The sequence below is a fragment of the Gekko japonicus genome, unplaced genomic scaffold, assembly GCF_001447785.1.
Source record: "Gekko japonicus isolate JY-2015 unplaced genomic scaffold, Gekko_japonicus_V1.1 scaffold94, whole genome shotgun sequence".
NCBI lineage: Eukaryota > Metazoa > Chordata > Lepidosauria > Squamata > Gekkonidae > Gekko > Gekko japonicus.
The window spans coordinates 1,094,854-1,114,571 of record NW_015174274.1 but is presented as its reverse complement, the minus strand read 5'-3'; the positions used below and the strand labels follow the sequence as shown (position 1 = coordinate 1,114,571).

The following is a 19,718-nucleotide window of genomic DNA, read 5'->3' as shown; positions in this document are numbered from 1 at the left end:
TCCGCAGGGCCTGTAAGACGGAGCTCTTCCGCCAGGCTTTCACATAGGGGCCGCCGCTGCCACCACCACCAACGGTGGCAATACCAGCAGGATCCGGGATCGCCCTGGGAAGCTCAGCCATATATTGTGCGGCATTAATAACGTGTGGCTGGCATGAACAATCTACTGGACAGTGGTACCCCAGTGGGGCTGACTTGAAGATACCACCATAACCACTCACTACCATCTTGTGTCTGAAAGCACTTTATTACTGTTCTTATTGTTCTTATTGTTACTACTAAGATTTTATTGTTTTATTGGATTTTATGCATGGGCTTTTGCCCCTGTAAGCCGCCCTGAGCCCGCTCGCAGGGAGGGCGGGGTAAAAATGCCTAAATAAATAAAATAAATAAAAAACAGTTAAGATTCTTGGGCTGTCGTAGCAGTCAAAAGATCCGCCAGACAAAAGCCCCATCTGGCCACACCCACTTTCTAAAAACAGTTGGCGGGCACTAGGGAAAATGTCTGCAGCCACCATGGCATCCAAGGGCACCGTGTTGGGGACCCCTGGGCTAGGTATTTAAGACAAAGGCAAACACGGTGCATAATTTATTTAAATGTCTTGTTAAGAAAGATGCACAACAAATTTAAGACACAGAAGTGCAACGACTCATTAATGAATGGCTGCCTCCATACCAAACCTGTGGAACCAGCTCTGTTCTACCACAGGGAAGAAGGGAATGGGGCATCTCATGCTTTGTGTATAGTAGAAATTTGTTGGTGAACTATAAGTTCTGTCCACTTTCAAAAATATCCCACTCCACCATTTTGAGGGAAAGTCCTTCAGTATCTGCATCTACACTTCCCAGTAATAGGCAAAATGAAACTCTTGTGCATGATTTATTTTGATAATGTTAAATCAAGCTTGTATGTTTGGAGTGCCCACAGAGCCAAAAGTATTTTTCTTGTGTTTCTTTTCATCAAAATATAACCTAGTAGAGCCTACTTTCCCAAAATCTTTTTTGAAGTCTTGTTTAAATCTACCATTTCATGTACATGAAATAATTCATAAATTAGATATATTGCATGACGGTGCAAAAATTACCCTTGTCCCACCAATCTATTATAAAGGTCAGTGTGAGGGTTGCAATTTTTTTTTTGTCTTGGCAAGTATTGTGAGTGTCCCCAACTGTATTCATTTATTTTAAATGTTTATTAACCTACCTTTCTCCCAGGCAACGTGGACCCAAATAGAAAGGTGTAGCCCTCAGTGAATTCTGTATAACAAAGCTAATGAACTTTTGTTAGAGTTGATAAAATTAGTGCAGGAGGAATACTTTATGGGTTAAAACACAATCAAGTCAACAGTTCTTAATACCAGAACAGAAGTATGTTTATGTCCTTTGGAAGTCTACTGGGATTAAATATGTGTGAGGCCTGGTTCACAAATATCAACACATGACCTGATTTCTCATAACTTTACCATTGACATCTTGCAGATGAATTTGTGAACTCACTCCAGTGTGATCAAGGAAATCTTGCTGATGATTTTTGATCTGGGATGGCTCATTCAAACATTTAAGTGATCACATGATACTAGAGTTCCCAGCTCTGGGTTGGGAAATTCCTGGACATTTTGGGGGTGGAGCTTGGGGAAGGTGGGGTTTGGGGAAGGAAGGGAACTCAGACAGTTATGGTGCCATAGAGTCCACCCTCCAAAGCAGCCATTTTCACTAGGGGAACTGATCTGTATAGCTGTAATTCTAGGAGCTCTCCAGACACCACTTGGAGGCTGGACAATCCTACATGATACGTGGTCATCAAGCACTCAACATGCACATGACTATCAGCCCTAAGTGTGTGCTGAACTTTAGTCATTCTTGGTTACTCTTTTTATAGGGAGCCTCTGTCCCTTTTAAAACTATATTCCTTTCAACATTCAGTGTATGCTTCTCTATCATTTTCTGTTAATGTTCCAAAATGCTGTTTTAAGTTGAGTACAATATGAAACTACAGATTCACTGTGATACAGTTGAGCCCCACAACATTATAACTGGGGATGTTGTTTTCTTTTCCCCAGTTTGCCAAGGAGTTGTAATAGCTAACCGTAGCTGGGGCATCCTGGAGAGTTTAAACTATCCCAGTAAGTATCCTGCAAGTGCTTACTGCAACTGGACCATCCAAGCAACTTCTGGTAACACCCTCAACTATAGCTTTACAGCACTGAGTGTGGAAGGAGGCGCAAACTGTGAACGTGACAATATAAAGGTATGACAAATGATTTCCTTGTTGCTACGTAGTGTAAGAGCTGAATAGCAAAAAGTGAGCAAGAGTGAGTCAACTTGGAACTCTGCCTCCCACCATGATTTATGAAAAGGGAAAGCTGTGATACAAGCCCAGGAAGCTATAAGCCATTTCACTTCACACTTCTTGCAAAAGCCCAGGATGGGCACATGTCAGTTTAGGTGCATGAAACACATAATACGACAAGTACATAGAATGTGAAGAAAAAAATGTGTGTCTCAAAACGGTGGCCAGTCATGGTCCCCCAACACAGGTCCCAAAATCTATGGATATTTTTATTTCCCTTTACACTTTATATATTTCTTACAGCTTTAAAATACACAAAAATAAAGCGGTCCTTTTGTTCATAGCTTTTGAGCTATGAAATAAAAACAACTTGACATTGTAAAGGGACTAATTTCTCCATCAGGATAATGCTCTGTAATAATTAAAGTTCAAAGAGCAGGGGCAATTTTGCCAAAAACTAATTTCATCACTGGATTTTTGCAAAGAATCCTCAAGAGGCACTGACCATAATGAAACACAATTCTGATTTTAAAAACCTCAGATATTTAGTTCAGTTAGTAAAGAGAAGCAGTGTAATTATTTGAAGTGTGCTAAACAACAGTTTGTAGAGGCAGGCAATAACTCCCAAGTCCTTCAACTGATAAGTGTGAATTCACTAGGCCTCAGACCATATTTGGACCTATAATTTCACCTTTCAGACTTGTTTTTACCACCTCCATCTTGTGACAAGCTTAAGCCATTTTAGGGACACTCAGGGTTCCTGACATGTAATTAATTTGCAAAAAAACCCAGTAATGTGAGAGGGCTAATATGGACTGGTGCCATAGTACAAGGAAAGTGGGTGTCGATCTTTCTTCATGTCATTTACGTTATCACAACCCTCCCATATATTAAACCCAGGTGGAGAAAAGGATAGGTACCTGCATTGTGTGTGTGTGTTTGTGTATTAAAATGTTCATGCCCCTTCATGATACCTTCAGCAGTTTCCCAATCATCCCCCCTTAATTTGCATGTTCCCCAAAGGCTCATGGGGGTGCTTTTGAAAGATTCACCATGACCTAAGTGGTATACAGCAGGACTGGGCTAGTAGATAGGGGGATTGTTGGAGATGTGTTGAAGGTACCACTCTAGAGGGCCCTTCTAAGTGGGGGGGGGGGGCATGCCTGAACTCTAGCAGTGAATTCGTTGTTTGGTGTTCAGGCCCACACCACCCCTACTTCTTGCAAGAAGTGGGGGTGGGGGGTGGGACCTGAACTCCACTGGCGAATTTGCAGCTTGGAGCTCAGGTGTGCAGGGTGCTGATCCCCAGTGTGATGATGTCACTTCTGTATGATGTCATCATTTTGGGGATGTCCATGCCCCCTCCAGGAACACCCCCCAAAGTCCCCCCACTGGCGACGAGGAAGGACCTGGCAACCCTAATCAAGATTCTGGGCAAATCAGCCAACTGATTGACAAGTTGAGGCCTGCTTTGTGGAGTCTGATGCTCCTAAAAGCAAAGGTACCTGTAGGATTTGACACAAAACAGTACACATGCTTCAGATCCTGAAATGGTTAAGAAGTTTTAGATCAGGCAGGCTGAAAGCAGAACTAGAAACCATGCTAGTAATGAAAATGGTGAAAGAGCGAGACAGCCTCTAATTACAATAACCCTCAGATGACTAACTGCTTCAAGATGCCACCATAGGATGGGGTTTCTCCTAGGCTTGCAGAGCCTCAATGACTAATCGTTTATTTTTAGTTGCATATTTCCTCAGCTGCCACACCCTGCCCACTCACAGCAATGTGACTCTTTTTGTGCTTCAGGAAGGCTGTTAAATACAACTGTGCAACTGTCAAGGATCAATGTATGTAATTCAGTTGGTCCCATTTTTTGTGTTTGCAAGCGGGTCCTGAGAAATAAGTCTTCATGAATCTCAGCAATAAGAGCCTTGATGCTTCAAATGCCAAACCAGCGGCAGAATTGCATGTCTCTAGCCCTATAGATCTATACAGCAAAACAATCCCTGGCTCATTCTTCTCAGAGTACCCTTTGTCCTGCCAAACCAGTACAAAATTTGGAACGCATTACTGAATGGACTCAGTCCAGACATTCTGAAATAATGGGCTGGATCAAGGAATAGTTCTGTTGCAAACACTGCAGGACCCAAGATCTGATTTTTCTTCCTTTCATTGGGTCCCAGCTACTGAATGAAACTTTGTGCCTGTTGCTTCATAGTTCCTAGCTGCCTCTACTGGCATCCCACCCGTAAAATTCCCAGAATTTTCAAGAGGGATCTATCCCTTCTATTCTGGAGTAGTAGTAACAGTAACGTAGACATAGAGATGCAAGACAATTATAACAAATTTGTCTGTAGAACTTCAATTGTTTGCAATTTTTGCTCTGTCACATACTGCATTTTTATTTTACAACTTTGCATGTGTGAGAGAAAATTATAAAAGATCGGGCCATGTCAGCATCATCTATTTAAATGCACTAGGAAAATAAAAAAGAGGAGGAACTAACAGTACAATCCTAAACAGCATTCCCCTCTTCTTAATCCACTGAAATCCCTATACGGGTGGAACTCTACTTAGGAATGCACTGTTAGAGGGTAGTGTTGTTACCTCTTTTTTTTTGCAAGGTTCCTGTGTTCCTTTTCCCCTGAATGGTGAGTTGAAAGTCAACAGCTGTGGTTTTAGTGGCACAAAGATGTAATAATGGGCAACACCATGGAGGATTGGAAAGATTAAACATCCCTCTTAACCTGGCTGTTAACCAATTTGCGCCTCTGTGCACCTGAAATTTACCTTTAAGAGGCTCAGAGTCATTTACAGGTCTCACCTGAGAGCATATTGGTGGCACCTCAGCCCAAATCTCTGGATGATGTCTCCCAGAGCCTTTACACAGGTGTTGAACAGCATGGGTAATTATAGAATTTTGTAGAATCTGAGAGGCCAAGTGGTGAAGCAGCAGTCCCCCAGCACCACAGTCTGAAATTGACCTTCTAGTCCCAAACCTGAAAGGCAGTCCAGAAGGCAGTCCCTGAGCCCGTTCGTGGGGGGGGGGGTATAAATGTAATAAAATAAAATAAATAATAAATAAATAATCAACAGTATCAAAAACTGCTGAGAGGTCTAGGAGAATTAATACGGTCATACTCCCCTGTCCATCTCCTGGTGCAAGTCATCCACCACGACCAGGTGCAGGTCATCCACCCATGACCAGGTCAAAAACCAGACCAGAATGTATCCAAACAATCCACTTCATTCCTGAATCCCTGAAGTTTCCCAGCCAACACTCACTTAATCACCTTGCTCAAGAATGGTACATTTGAGACTGGACAGTAGTTATTCAACTCTGCTGTGTCCAGAGTAGGTATCTTCAGAAGTGGGTCCATCAGTGCCCATCTCAATGCAGAAGTAAGCACCTATTCTCTCATAGAGGCATTTACGATCCACTAGCCCCTCTCCTAGGCAATTTTAAGCAATGTTCCCTCTAAGCTGTGGAGTCTCATGAGCAAAAATTCTACTCTGTGAGCTAATGGCATTAAAGTTGTGAGCGAGTGATTTGGCTACTGCATAAGTTAGTTCGCTCTGGAGCCATCCCTTCCTGAGCTAAGATAAAAATGTGTGAGCCGGAGGCTAAAAATCTGTGAGCTAGCTCACACTAACTCAGCTTAGAGGGAACACTGGTTTTCAGTATCCAGGAGGGGCAAGGTGGGTGATAGGTCTTAAACTTTCAACTGGGTGATAGGTCTTAAACTTTCAAGACTTTTGTCCACGTCCTCAGATTGAACAAGCTGAAAAGTATCTCACGCAGCTGTATGCTGATGCTGGCCCTGACTTCTGTCACCAGATGGACACTCTCAGAACTGGCAGAGTCCTGGGCAGGGCATCAAGCCTGGGGGATAGAATCCCAACAAGCTACAGCAACACCACCTCCCCCTCTGCCGGACCGATGCAGATGCATTGCTGAGTATCCCACATGCCTGCATTCATAGCTCATGGTGAACCAGGGCTTGATTCTAGATGCCTTCAGTTGTGCTGTGTGGAGCAACTTGTGTTCCCAACAGACCTGGAGAAAAAATGTCCTGTCCCTTTATCAGAGGCTTGAAGCGTGGGAGTGGGCAGGGGAAGCTTTCCATGGAAGGCATGTAGCATCACCTGGTAAAGAACATCCTAGTCAGTCACCATTTAAAGGATGGGGGCATCTTTCTCCAGGTCTGTTGGCAACCCTAAGAGCAAGTGGCGTGCAGGAGCTGGACAACCAGCCTCTGTCGTGGTCTTTCAGTGTGTCCATTGTTCCCACTTTTTCCTGCAGCAATATCCAGCAAAGGAGTTGTTTTCATTTTTAAAAGTAAGGTTTATGAGAGGCAGTCAGCTGGAATTCCTTACGTTTGAGTCATGGCCCTCTTACATAGGGGGATGTGAAACACAACCATAAACTTCTTATCCTTTAAAAATAACAGAGCTGTTATTGATCTGATAGGCAGGCCTGTGCTCAGGACAAAGCCAAACACTTGTGTTTTGAGAACTGCACTGGCAAACCACTGGACACAGCTGAGGCCTTGCTGCAGGAAATGCCACAGAGAACCCTCTCACGGTCTTGAAAATCGCCTTGCATTTTTATGCAGTGATTCTTTCCTTTTTCAAAGTGAAAAAGAATGTCTGAATCATTCAAGTCCTATTGCTTTGGCTCTGCAGGTTTGCTCCAAATCACCTTGTTTTTTGTCTTGGTTCAGATGCTTCAGAGCCAGAAGGGCTTCTCCCCACCTAAAATATACTAGATGAACTTTTCTGCACTGGGTTTTTGCTTCAGCTTGGCTTCTTAACTGCATTGTTTGTTTCCCCTCTCACACAGTATTTACATGCACTGTCAGACAATGGCATTATGTCACTTATGGGAAGAACTGGAAACTCTGTGGCAGTCATTTCTTGCAATCACTTCTTGAAGAGATATGGCTGACTGGAAGGTCCCAGAAAGCAGGCAACTTAATTTAGACAATATTGTTTATTTAAAAGAAACATTGGACTGCACATGTGCAAAGAGGGAATGATCTAGGGTTGCCAGCCCGCCCCCCCAGTGGAGGCAAGGGTACCCCACTACCAGGCCCCACCTCCCTGCCATTGATCAGCTGACCAGTGGGGGGGGGGACTCACCCAGAGAAGGAGGGAGATCCATCATGGTCCATGTGACTAGGAAGTGCCATCATCACTTCCAGGATGTCAGGGCAACACTCTGGTATTTGGTCAAAAACTCTGTGGTAGAAGCCAAATTTACCATAGAATTTTTGCCCAAATACCAGGGTGTCACCTTGATGTTCTGGAAGTGATATCACTTCCAGGTCTAGACCTCCTTGTTGCTTCCCAGTAAGTACCCCCTCATCCCACACCGGGTGCCAGGAGGGACCTGACCCATTGGTAGAAGCCAAATTTACTACAGAGTTTTTTACCCAGATACCAGTGTGTTACTCCGACATCCCAGAAGTGATGACATCACTTCCAGATCATGTGGGAGGGACCTGGCAACCCTAAAATGATTTGCAACTGAGTCTCTGATTTATAATACATGTAGGTCACTTTAATGACACAACCATAACTCCAAGGGATATATCTCTCAATTGTAAATTGAGAAAATTCTTGGACAAGCCAAGGGGACACAGACTACAGTGACCTGACCCTGTAGAAGAAGCAGCTTCTGTGCAGGCTCAAAGCTGCTTAAGACAAAATTTGACAAAGAACCATTGAGATGATCCAATCAAGGGTTTTCCTCATGTGTAATTAATGGAATTGAGCAAGGTATATTCTCTTGCAATTGTTTTCATGTTGAATGTTGCAGTATTCCTAATTCATAGAAAGTGTAGAGTACAATTCTAGTGGTATGTGTAAGTACTTCTGTACTTCTGTTAATCAGCTATTCGATGTGTCATCACTGAGTCCATCACTGTGACATCTCTTACTGGGCAGTATGTAGCAATTTTAATGGCTAAATCAGATGCAGTGGATTTTTACACTTTAACATTTCTAATCAGATTCAGGCTTCAAACAAAAATTATCCACCCTCTTTTTGGTTGATTTTGGATATGGTCCTGGGACACTCATTTTGGAATGGTTTAACAATAGTTAGATGATGGGGATGTACCTCACATGGTACTTGATTTAATCAACAGTTTCCTCTGTGGATGATCTCATGTTCCCCAATGGGGTATTCACATCTGGTGAGAAATCATGATTAGGACCCAAGCCATAATATTCAGTTCCTGCACTTTAGCATTTTGTTAGACTAGGAGATATTTATATATTGGAGGAAAATGTCTGGATTAAACTGCTTTTTAAATAATCTCAGGAGTGTCTGTTTGGCATGTTGCCATCAGTAGCAGAGTAGAATAAAATAAAAGATGCAAACTGGAAGTGCAGAGTCGGCTAGAAAAATATCAACAATAGTTGTCACTGAACTTAGGCACAAAATGAAATTTGTACAAATTTGGGGGCTCTTCTCAAGCTGTGAAGAATCTTTGAAGGATTCAAAATGCAGCCAAAAATTTCTTGGGAGAGGACTGGATTTTGTTTAAAGTGGATTTGGAAGCAAATTTGGGGATTCCTCTTCAATCAAAACATCTGAGGAATTCAGGTCCCAGGAGAAAAAATTGAGGGGAGGGATGAGGGATTTTTCCCCCTGAGGTCTTTTTTTTTCTCGTGGAAAATTTGGAAAATTTGTGGGAACACTGAAAATAAACTCCTATGTGATATTTTCTCTTTTAGAATGAATAAAACACTCCTTAAGGCAAAGTCTTACACCCTCAAAATGTATAGCATGAAAATGTTTGAGGACTTTTTCAATTTTTTCAATGGAAAATTTTCAGGCACACTGGAAAAAACCTGCTATGAAATATGCCCTCTTTTTGAATGAGAAAAACCTTGTCTTACAAAGCATTTCACTCATTCCAAATGTACAGCATGAAAAAAAGTTTGAAAACTTTTTCAAAATTTCCAGTGTACAAATTGAGAAATTTTGGGAAGCAATAAAAAAGAACTTTATACAGTAGACATATATAATATTTTCAGGATTTTTGTTTAAATGTATCTTGGCAAGAGTTAATAAGCTGTGTTTAATAATAATACATGATTAAAGAATTCAGTGTTTTCAAAGTTAATATCCAGATATGCTGGCCATCCTGTCTGTTGTGACTCGATGAGAGTTTCTGTCCAAATAATAGACTTTCTTTTGTTTACTCCAAAACTTTTACCTTTTATTTTTTCTTACCTCTCAAATGGCAAAATTCAAAGATACATGTGCTATGGTAGCATAGAATAAAGCAGTTTGCGACTCTTTCTCAAGTATTTGATATACTTGCACATTTCTTATAGAATATGAATATATTTATATTTTAAATTCCATAAATATATCAAATAGTACAATTGTATATGCTAAATAAGTTATAAATGATGCATTTTATGTTTTTCAACTACTAAAGGAAGTTTGAATTTGATAGGAAAGTCAGTATTGCATGTATTTCAGTTTTCCCTAACTGCTCTAGCCATAATCTGTCCTCTACAGTAAGCAGAACAAAACAAATCTGTTTCCTGATGCTGACACCTGCTTATTCCTACTTCAGAAAATAAACATCTTCAGTTTTTCTTCTACTCTCTGATCTTTTAATGATTTACTTCTCCTGTGAAGAAAAATAGTTGTGATTTTTTTTTGCTTTCAGAAAAGCAATGGGCAAAGCCATTTTCCTTATTAAATATTCTTCTCTGTTTTTTGCACAGGGGAAAATGACTTTGCCCATTGCCAGACTTGTGTAGTAGATCTGATTCACCAGCCTTCATGCCTGCCATAAAGCCACTTCCCTTTCTTCAAAACTGGTGCAAAATGGTTACAAAGCAGCTGTAGCAGCAGCCTTTCCCAGTTCATTTCAAAATGAAAATAAAGGAGAGAAATATAAAATAAAATACAGACAAAATGTTTATCTGATAACCATACAGGTGCTGTCAAACAAACAAACAAACAAACACCCCCAAATAAACCAGAGCACAGAGCTTTAAGACAATGTGGTTCTTCCCCTCTCCCAGACATTTTGCTTGACATTTTAATTATTAAAAGCATTGTGCCAGTTATTAGGGATTTTCCCTCTGTCATAATTGATGGCTATATACAGTGCATTAGGGCAGTGGTCTGTAAACTTTCCAGATCTGAGAATCACTGAGTTGCCAGCATGTGGTGGGAAATTATTCCTTTACTCATTTAGAATACTTATGTCCCACTTGATCTCCTTAGACTCAAGGTGATTAATGATGCAACCACAATTTCCCACGACATGAAACAACAGAATTGTCGATTAACCAGATAAAAACAGCACAGAGGTTAAAAATGCACAGATTAAAAAATGTCGTTGAATGTTCCAAAAAAGATTACCCCACCACTACCAAATGAAATATACTGCCTTCCTAAAAGCAGCAAGTGAAGGTCTTCCCCATCCATTCTGATATGCCAGTCCTTAGAACCTTCCACAGAAGCAATCCTGGAGAAAAAAATTCTAAGAGAGAACATCACGATAAAAGTCAGTTTGAGACATATAGCTGACACATATAGGCCGAGTTCAGACTGGCAGTTTAAAGCACTAGAGAGTCATGGCAAAGAAAACCCGGAACATACCTGGAATGGCTTGTTTGCGGTATTCCCGTTCACAGTGCAGTGAATGAATCGGGAGGATACCATGGAAGAAGCGCAAGGGAGCGTTCACACTGTTGAGCCGCCCTGGCAGCCTGTTAGTGGCTGTTTCTGCGCTGGGCTGCATGCGCCCATGTGCATGGGTGCATGGGTACAGCGGCAAATAGGGGAGGATCATTGCCTGCCCACGGACACAGCTGGTGCCTATCATCAATGACTGCGGGTTGTTCCCACCTTAGCAGTACTTGCATTCACATTCAGGGAACTGGAATCAATGCGCTGTATACATGGTTTGCTACCACTTTAACATGGTATCTTTTAAACTCGGGTGGGAAGTTGCACAAGACGGCTTGACTATGGTTGGGGGATGTCTGAAACATGTGGCTGTGTGAACCCGCCCCTTTAAGCTGCTACTGAAATGCTCCTCAAACGTTTGCCTGCCGCCGGGCCAAACTGCCAGTCTGAACGGGGCCATACAGTGGGAGAAGTGGTTCAATAGGTATGAGGGTCCTAGGCCATGAAGGGCTTTAAAGGTAAAATGCAGCACTTTGACTTGATGGCTACGTATATATTTTTACCACAGGAAAGGGGTCTGTTGGATTTTCCCTCTAAGGTGCTAAAACAGTTTGGTCTAGTCCTGCCTCAGAAGTAGGGCTGTCAACCCCCCCGGTAGGGCGGAATTCCCCCCGCCCCGGAGGCCCGTTACCCGACGCCGGGGAATAGGGGCCCGGGGGGAACTCCGCCCCGGCGTGCGCATCACCCGGAAGTGACGTCGCACGCTGGGGGCGGGGCCACGCCATTTGAGGGGAAAACAAAGAGTTTTCCCCTCAAATGGCGTGGCCCCGCCCAGCGCATGACGTCACTTCCGGTGATGCTCTGGCGGCGCGCGCGCGCGCATCCGCAAAAGGCTCCCGGACCGGCTGGACGCTCCCCTGCCGGTACGTTTTGCAGATTTGGCAACCCTACCCAGAAGTCTTTGAACAGGTTGGGGTGAATGAGATATTAACAGTTATGGTTTCAGTAAATTCCCAGGGAACTTTAATCCTAGCAGTGAGAAAATTATGAGCCTTGCAAAAGAAATAATACACAAACCCTCAGTCTCATGTATTTACTGCTTTACTGAAATATATTGAAATAACATGCTGGATTTTATATACGGATGCCATCCTCCAGGTAGTATCTGGGGATCCCCCAGAATTACAGCTCATCTCCAGACAACAGAGATCAGTTTCCCCATTTCCCTGGATCAAATGGATAGTTTGGAGGGTGGAGTCTGTGGCATTGTACCCCACTGAGGCCTCTGACCTCCCCAGGCTCCATTCCCAAATCTCCAGGAATTTCCCAACCTTGATCTGGCAACCCTAATTTTATATCCGAAACACAAATGAAGAATTTGGACAACAAAGGCAAATACGACAGTATTCAATATTACTGAATCCCTATTTTTATCAGAAAGACAATTTTCTTAAAATATCATTATCTTTAACACTGTGCTATATAGTGTAATATTCAACCATTTTACTGATTTCCAAGAACGAACAAACAAAACAAGTGAGTAGTCAACATATATCTGAAGTAGTATTCATTTGGGGAAGTTTAGAAGGTAATCTTTACTCTCTAGGCAGGCAGTAATAGAGAGCGGTCTTCATTTTTCCCACTTAAAGGTGTGAGGTGTTATACATAAATAAAAGGCAGGCCAGTGCTACGTATAAGATATTCAAGATATGAAAATTACTTGAGAAATTGCTAGCATGCCAGAAGAACATAATCCACTTGAGCAGATTCTTGGTTCTGCATTTTTAAGGGCAGAATAATGCCTGAGATGTTCAAAATTCATAATGAAAACACTCAGCTGTTCTTTTCCGTATTGCACATTTACCAGTGCTTGTAACTCTAGCTGTAGCCTCCCCTCTCAAACAGTTCCAGCTGTCTAACCATTTGGATTTCCTGAGAAGAATATGTCCTGCTCAAACCAAATTGGAAATGGTATTATGTGGAGTGGTTTCTAGGGCAACCATTATCTGTGTATTTGAAAAACGGTGTGTTTGTTTTCATAGGAATTACGTAGAAATGGGAAATTACTGCTGTCTGCTGAGGATAAACAACTCCTGCTTGATGAAATCATGCTTAGGAAAATAATCATGCGGTTCTGTTTGGCTTTCCAGAATTAGCTGAATATTACTGCTACCAACTGTTGTTGGTTTTGTAACTTGTTACTTGTAGAGATCGATGGGTATTTCAGCTGCATTATGTTCTCAATCTGCTTGAATCAAACAAGATCAGTAGGATGCAATCAGCTCAAGTATGGGATGCCTTCATGCAAAAATACACCCCATATTCTCAAGCAATGGATATTATTTTTCCTTTCAGAACATTTTTTTCTGGCTGAGAATAGTTGTATCAAGGAAACTGTACCTACAAAATATATATATCACAAGGTTATTTCAGAAAACAAATTAATATTCCCAAGGGAGTACTGTGTGAGTACCATATAGCACTCCCAAGGGAATACTCCAAATAAATACATTGCAGGCAAAATAGATTTTGTTTGCTGAGATGTTATCTATGTAACTTTTATTTAACTTCTAGCATCCTGAGATTTTGGGACTAGGGAAAATAGTTTTTAAACTACAGAGATATATAAATTTTTAATTATAATCAGTTTAAGGCACAAAATCTACATGTAACCCTAACTGGCATAGCTTTGACCACCACAAAGCCAGGTGAATTAAGAAATGTATTGCAGTGCTGAAAGAGTATTGTGTTTTACCAAGCATCCAGGAAAGCAATAATCCCTTTGACTATGGCAACTGTGCACTCTGTTCATGCAAGCAGGGCATGGAACATGGAGTTAGTTGTAGGAGAAATGTTTACATTCGAGTGTGAATGCCACAACTAGTCAAATATGCACAACTAGATCAGGGTGAGGGTGTTGGCCCCATTGCTTTGGCAATAATGAAGTTTTCCTCCTTCCCACCAATCTCTACTCCTTTAAGAGCACTTGAAGGCCTTTGCAAAGTGGTGGAAAAAGAGATTACTTAAAACAGTGGAAATGTGTGTGAAAGGCACACTCTCACCCCACCACTATTCTAACTAATATGTCCCAAACCAAAGAAGTCTCTGTTAAACTTCTAAAAATGACATTCCAGTAACTTAGTGATGGAGATGTATGCCAAGTATTTGCTGGATTGCCTCCAAAAGTCATGTTTCATGAGTCAGAAAATCAGATGAGTGCTAGACTAGGGCAGAATGAACACAGGGAATAACAGTTTTTGCAAATATCAAGTACAAATATTAATTCTTATACAGCTAATGTTAAGTTATTCTCATGTAGAGTTAAAGTCATCATGAACCATGGAAGTGTTAAACTTTTTAAGCTTAAAAATGTTAAAATATTTCCCATTTTTAAAATCAAGCTTAATCAAGCATTTCTTTTCTGCTGTATTTACAATAGCAGCACTCTGGTATGTGGGAGAGATTGCTAGGAACAAGTAAAGTGTTTATGTTGTGAACTGCTGGCAACAGAATGCTGACCCTGTTGGACCTTTAATCAGATCCAGCAGGCGGTTTCTTATGCTCTCCAAGCAGTAGAGAGGGTCACAAAGACTTCTTTACCAAATGCATTCCCAGCCTATGGGGACTTTTTGCCATTGGCAGTTTGATGACTACTAGCATAAGAAGCTTCCATGGACTAGCCAAGCTGCACAAAGAACAATACTGATTATATGACTTGTTCAAATCAACCATATTAGGGGTGCGTTCAGATGGGGCATTTGCAACAGTATAGGTGCTGGTTGGAATCGGTGTACTTACCGGCGTTCACACGGCGAACATCTGCCTTCCGTCCCTAACCATTGCAAAGAGCTTTAAGCCATTGTATTCTGCCACTAGGTCCCCAAGTGGTGGTATCCTGAGTGCAACGGTTGTAATCGCTTTTCCCCCCGTCTGATCGTTCTCCACCGTTGTAGAGCCACTTCCGTTCGGAAGCCCGAGGCTTCCGATTTTTGCCCACCATTTTTTTTTAGGTTGGTGATATGCGCTTGGGCGAAGCTTCGCCCTGGCGTTTGTTTTTTTAAAAAAGAAAAAGGTCCTTAGTTTAAGGTGTTAGAGGAGTCCGGAACCTCAGGGAGGCCATGCGCGAAGATCACCATTCTGTGGATGGCTGCCTATGCGCATGCGCAAACTGAGTTTTAAAAAAACCACCGATGCCCGCTGTGTGTGAACGGGCATACAGCGATGGGCTCCGCAGATCGGAAGTAAGTGTGATCGCGTTTCAGCCGGCATAAACTGCACCGGTTGGAACTGGTGCAGTTTCTGCCGGCTGAAACGCCCCGTCTGAACGCACCCCTAGGTGTTACATATTTGGATAATATCCAAGAGATATTATATCCAAGATAGAGCTTCTTTAAAAATTCAACCTTGGGTACTGAAATGCTGAGAGGGAAGATGGGTAAATATTTTAAATGAATTTAAATAAATAAATCAAGTTAATAACCATTATGTTTTCTTTTGATTGATTTTAGCTTTATGATGGGCCGAATGCCCAGTCCAGCCTGATAGGCAATTTCTGTGGCAATATGGACCTCCCATCTGGAGGCACCCTAAGTTCTAGTCTACATGTTGTATTCTCTTCTGATAGCATTGGTGAATCTTCTGGGTTCCAGATGCTGTGGCAGATGAATGGTAAGTTACCTTAAATTTCTGACTTACACAGGTAGTAATAATAATCATATGGCAGTGTGTGTAGTATAGCCAGGAGATCCTAAGATTGTCTGGCAGTTAGAAGTTATGCACCACTGGGGACAAAATAGACTTGTGATGAAGGCCCTGTCCACTCCCCTCCCTCAGAGGAAAGATTTTCCCTCTGTTTTTCTTTCCCTTTACTGACTGAGCCGCCCTAGTAATGTGTTTTCTTTTGGGCTGAAGAACTTTGGCTGTCCCAGCCTGTCACAGTACGATCTTTTGGCTGTTGGCTCAGCCCAGGAACCTAAAGAAAGGATCGGGAGCTCACTTTAACTTAAAAAACTTAAATAGCAATCAAGGCATTTTGAAATTCAAAAATAACAAAATATTTTATTTAACATATAGGGGAAAGGTCAGGTAAAATCAGGGGTTGAAATTTCTAAGGTAAAACCAGTACATGCACAGACTTTAGTTCTTAGTTTCAGGCTAATGAGATATTCTTTTCAGTTGCTTAAAGTCTTTATGTTGAGAGGCTTTTGTTCCAGTGTTTTCCCCAAACACTTCAGTACACTTTCTTTGAGTATTCTCAAATGCCTTTGCTTTCCACAAGCAAACTCTCTTTCCAGTACCCAGCCCTTTTCTTCAAACACCAGTACTTGTCTTGAGTTTTTAACTCACCCTTAAGGTTTCTACAGGCAGTTCCTGATCACACCAGACCAGGGATCTCTACACTCTTCAGAATTAACTTCCTGTTTGACTGGGTAGGTAAATTCTTCTCTCCCTAGAAGATTTATCCACTTTCCTTGGTCCAAATGGGAGTCTTCACCTGCTTTCCAAACTTCCTTGCCAACTTCCCCCCCAGTTATCCTGTCTGTGTTAAACTGCTCTCAGTCAGGGCTGAATTCTGAAACTGTCAGTACTCAACACGTCTCAGCTAGGGCTGAAATAAGACTGAACTAAGTCAAGGCAGAGATTTGACTGACTCTCTCCTCAGCATGCAGCTCTCAAGTGAGAGTCAGCTTGGTGTAGTGGTTAAGAGTGGTGGACTCTAATTTGGAGAACTGAGTTTGATTCCCCACTCCTCCACATGAAGCCAACTGGGTGACCTTGGGTTAGTCACAGTTCTCTCAGAACTCTCTCAGCCCTATCTACATCACAGGGGAGAGGAAGGGAAGGTGATTGTAAGTTGCTCCAAGACTCCTTTGGGTAGTGAAGATTCTGTGAAGAATTAACCCTTCACAGTCCTTTAGCTTAAGTGCAGTCTGTCACAACATAATTTTTTCTTCATACCATTCCCTCCACAAATCAATTGAGTGGACCAATATCATAATCCTGGAAATATTTATTTAAAGGACATGTAGCAGGCTGATAGCCCAATCTGATACACATTTTCTCAGAAGTAATTTGCACTGAATTAAATTATGGGTCACAGTTCTATTTACACTTAATTTGTGAATAAGCTCCATTGAGGTTAGTGAGATTTAACTTGGAGTAAATGTTCACAGCAGGCTTTGATCCTAAATCTGTTTATTAGGAAGTGGGCCTGATCAAATTCTGTGGATGCCAGGATTAAATGACACTTGAAATAGTCCTTGTGGTGCAGTAGATAGAGTGTTTGGGTTGAACATGGGAGACATTCCCGTTCAAGTCCCAGCTAAACCATAAAATTTGCTCTGGAACCTTGGACAATTGCTATCTATCTATCAAGCTAACCTCACAGGGTAAAGTAGAGTTATTTAATTATGTATCACAAAGTCCTCATGGGTTCACACAGTCCTGCTGACCAAATATTGATCCAGGAGTTCTGTGTTTGGAACTTAATTTGGACCAGGATTGCTGAGTGTGTGGAGAGAAAGCATAAACCTTTCCTCTGCATCATATTCCATGACGTGGGGAACCACTGTTTGCCTTGCTGGGGATATCATCCTGTACTGATGAGCTACATGTAAATTTCCCCAGCAAGACAAATACTGGCTGTCCTGGGCTGTTTCACATTGGGAGTCTGATTGGGCCCCCTGCGTGCCCGGGAGTCACTTAAAGCTTCCAGATCAGGACCAAGAGGAGTACACAGGTGTTTTCACCAATGTTACAAATGGAGCGGGGGGGGGGGAACACCTCAACTGGTACATTAGCAGAAGTCATGAAGGAATAATTAAAGAATTAAAAAATACATGTAAATATTCTCTGTTGCTCCTTATAGTGTTGCAGAATGCCTAGTAGGGTTGCCAAATGACTTGGGGAAAATAAACCAGACCAACCAATTAATGTGTCACAGGAAAATCTCTTCTCCAAAACTCAAGAGATTAAGGGTTGTACTGCATGGAGATTAATATTATTACTTGCTAATGTGTGTGGTGGCTCAGGTGGTTAAGACGGTGAACTGCAGGCTGTGGAAGGTCAGTAGTTCAGCAGTTCGAGACCCGGGTGCCGCATGACGGAGTGAGCTCCTGTCTCTAGTTCCAGCTCCTGCCAACCTAGCAGTTTGAAAGCAAGACATTGCAAGTAGATAAATAGGTACCACTTTGGTGGGAAGGTAACAGCGTTCCGTGTGCCTCGGTGTTTAGTCATGCCGGCCACATGACCACGGAAATGTCTTCGGACAGCGCTGGCTCTTTGGCTTTGAAACGGAGATGAGCACCGCAACTCTAGAGTCGGATTCGACTGGCTTTCGAGCAAGGGAACCTTTACCTTTACCTTTTTAATGTGTGTACACGAAGCTGCTATGAAAGGCATGGCAGCAGGGTCTTGTTTAAATGTTAGCGATTTTAATCTGCCCTAGTATCTCAATGTCATGACCTGGATAGCCCAGGAAAGGCCAATCTCACCAGATCTCAAAAGCTAAGCAGGGCTTGCCCTGGTTAGTATTTGGCTGAGAGAACACCAAGGAAGTCAAGGGTCACAGGCAATGGCAAACCACCTCTTGCCTTGAAAACCCCACAGGGGTCACCATTAAGTCACCTGTGGCTTGATGGTAAAAAAAAGTTACCTTGATGACCTCAGTGCAAGGAAAAAGCCGCAATGAAAAAGACTGATGACTTCCCTACCACCACCACCACCACCACCACCATGTTCTTTCCTAATTCTGTCCTCTGCCTACCCCCCATGGAGGTAGATAAGTAGGAATGCCATTCCTTTTAACCCCTTTTCACCCGGCATAGCAAACTATCGCAAGGGTGTTGGTATGCCTAAAGCCCATATACCTATATGTCATAGGGTTGCCAACTTGAGGCTGGGAAATTCTTGGAGATTTGGGGGTGGAGCCTGGGGAGGGTGGGGTTTAGGAAGAGGAAAGACCTCAGTAAGGTCCTAGAGTCTACCCTTCAAAGCAGTAATTTTCTTCAGGGGAGCTGATCCCTGTTGTCAGGAGATAAACTGTAATTCTGAGAGAGCTCCAGGTCCCACCTGGAGTTTGGCATCCCTAGCGTGCCATTGGATATCACATACTCTATTGAGCAAATGCTTAATGATTTAGGGAAATAGTTATGTACATTCTGTGTTTTGGTTTTATAATGTTATGTGGCTGTGCCACTCGGGATACTCAACAACAGCCTGGGAGCCAGTGTGGTGTAGTGGTTAGGAGTATCGGACTAGGATCAGGGAGACTCAGGTTTGAATCCCCACTCTGCCATGGAAACTTGTTGGGTGACGTTGGGCCAGTCACACTCTCTCATCCTAACCAACCTCGCAGGGTTGTTGTAAGGATAAAATAGTGAGGAGAATGATGTAAGGCGCTTTGGGTACCCGTTGTGGAGAAAGGCTGCATATATAAAATAAGTAAATAAACATGTAAAATTGAAACCTGAGGCATTTTGCATCTCTCAGCAAGTGCATGGCTAGAAATATTAAAGAGCCACAGTTGCCCTATCAGCCTAATCCGTTCCCACTATTTGACGTTTGACAGCACAGCAAAGCAGCTGCGATTTGCCGCTGGGGCCCCTGCCTTTGGTTGCTAAGTTGAACCACTTGCTGCACATTGTTTAAATGAAAATTCCTCCGCACAGGCAGTCAAGCTGCGATCATTTGGCATATCCCAAAGGATACTCTCTCTCTCTCTCTCTCTCTCTCTCTCTCTCTCTCTCTCTCTCTGTCTCTC

General features: G+C 42.5%; 1 protein-coding gene across 1 annotated transcript in view; it reads left to right on the top strand.

Moving 5' to 3' along the window:
* Positions 1-19,718, top strand: part of CUBN (cubilin) — a 227,622-nt gene that overhangs the window by 61,526 nt on the left and 146,378 nt on the right. The window contains exons 28-29 of the mRNA XM_015423746.1: positions 2,060-2,247; positions 15,466-15,625. Of these exons, the coding sequence (XP_015279232.1) occupies positions 2,060-2,247; positions 15,466-15,625 (348 nt within the window). The remainder of the gene's footprint in view (positions 1-2,059; positions 2,248-15,465; positions 15,626-19,718) is intronic.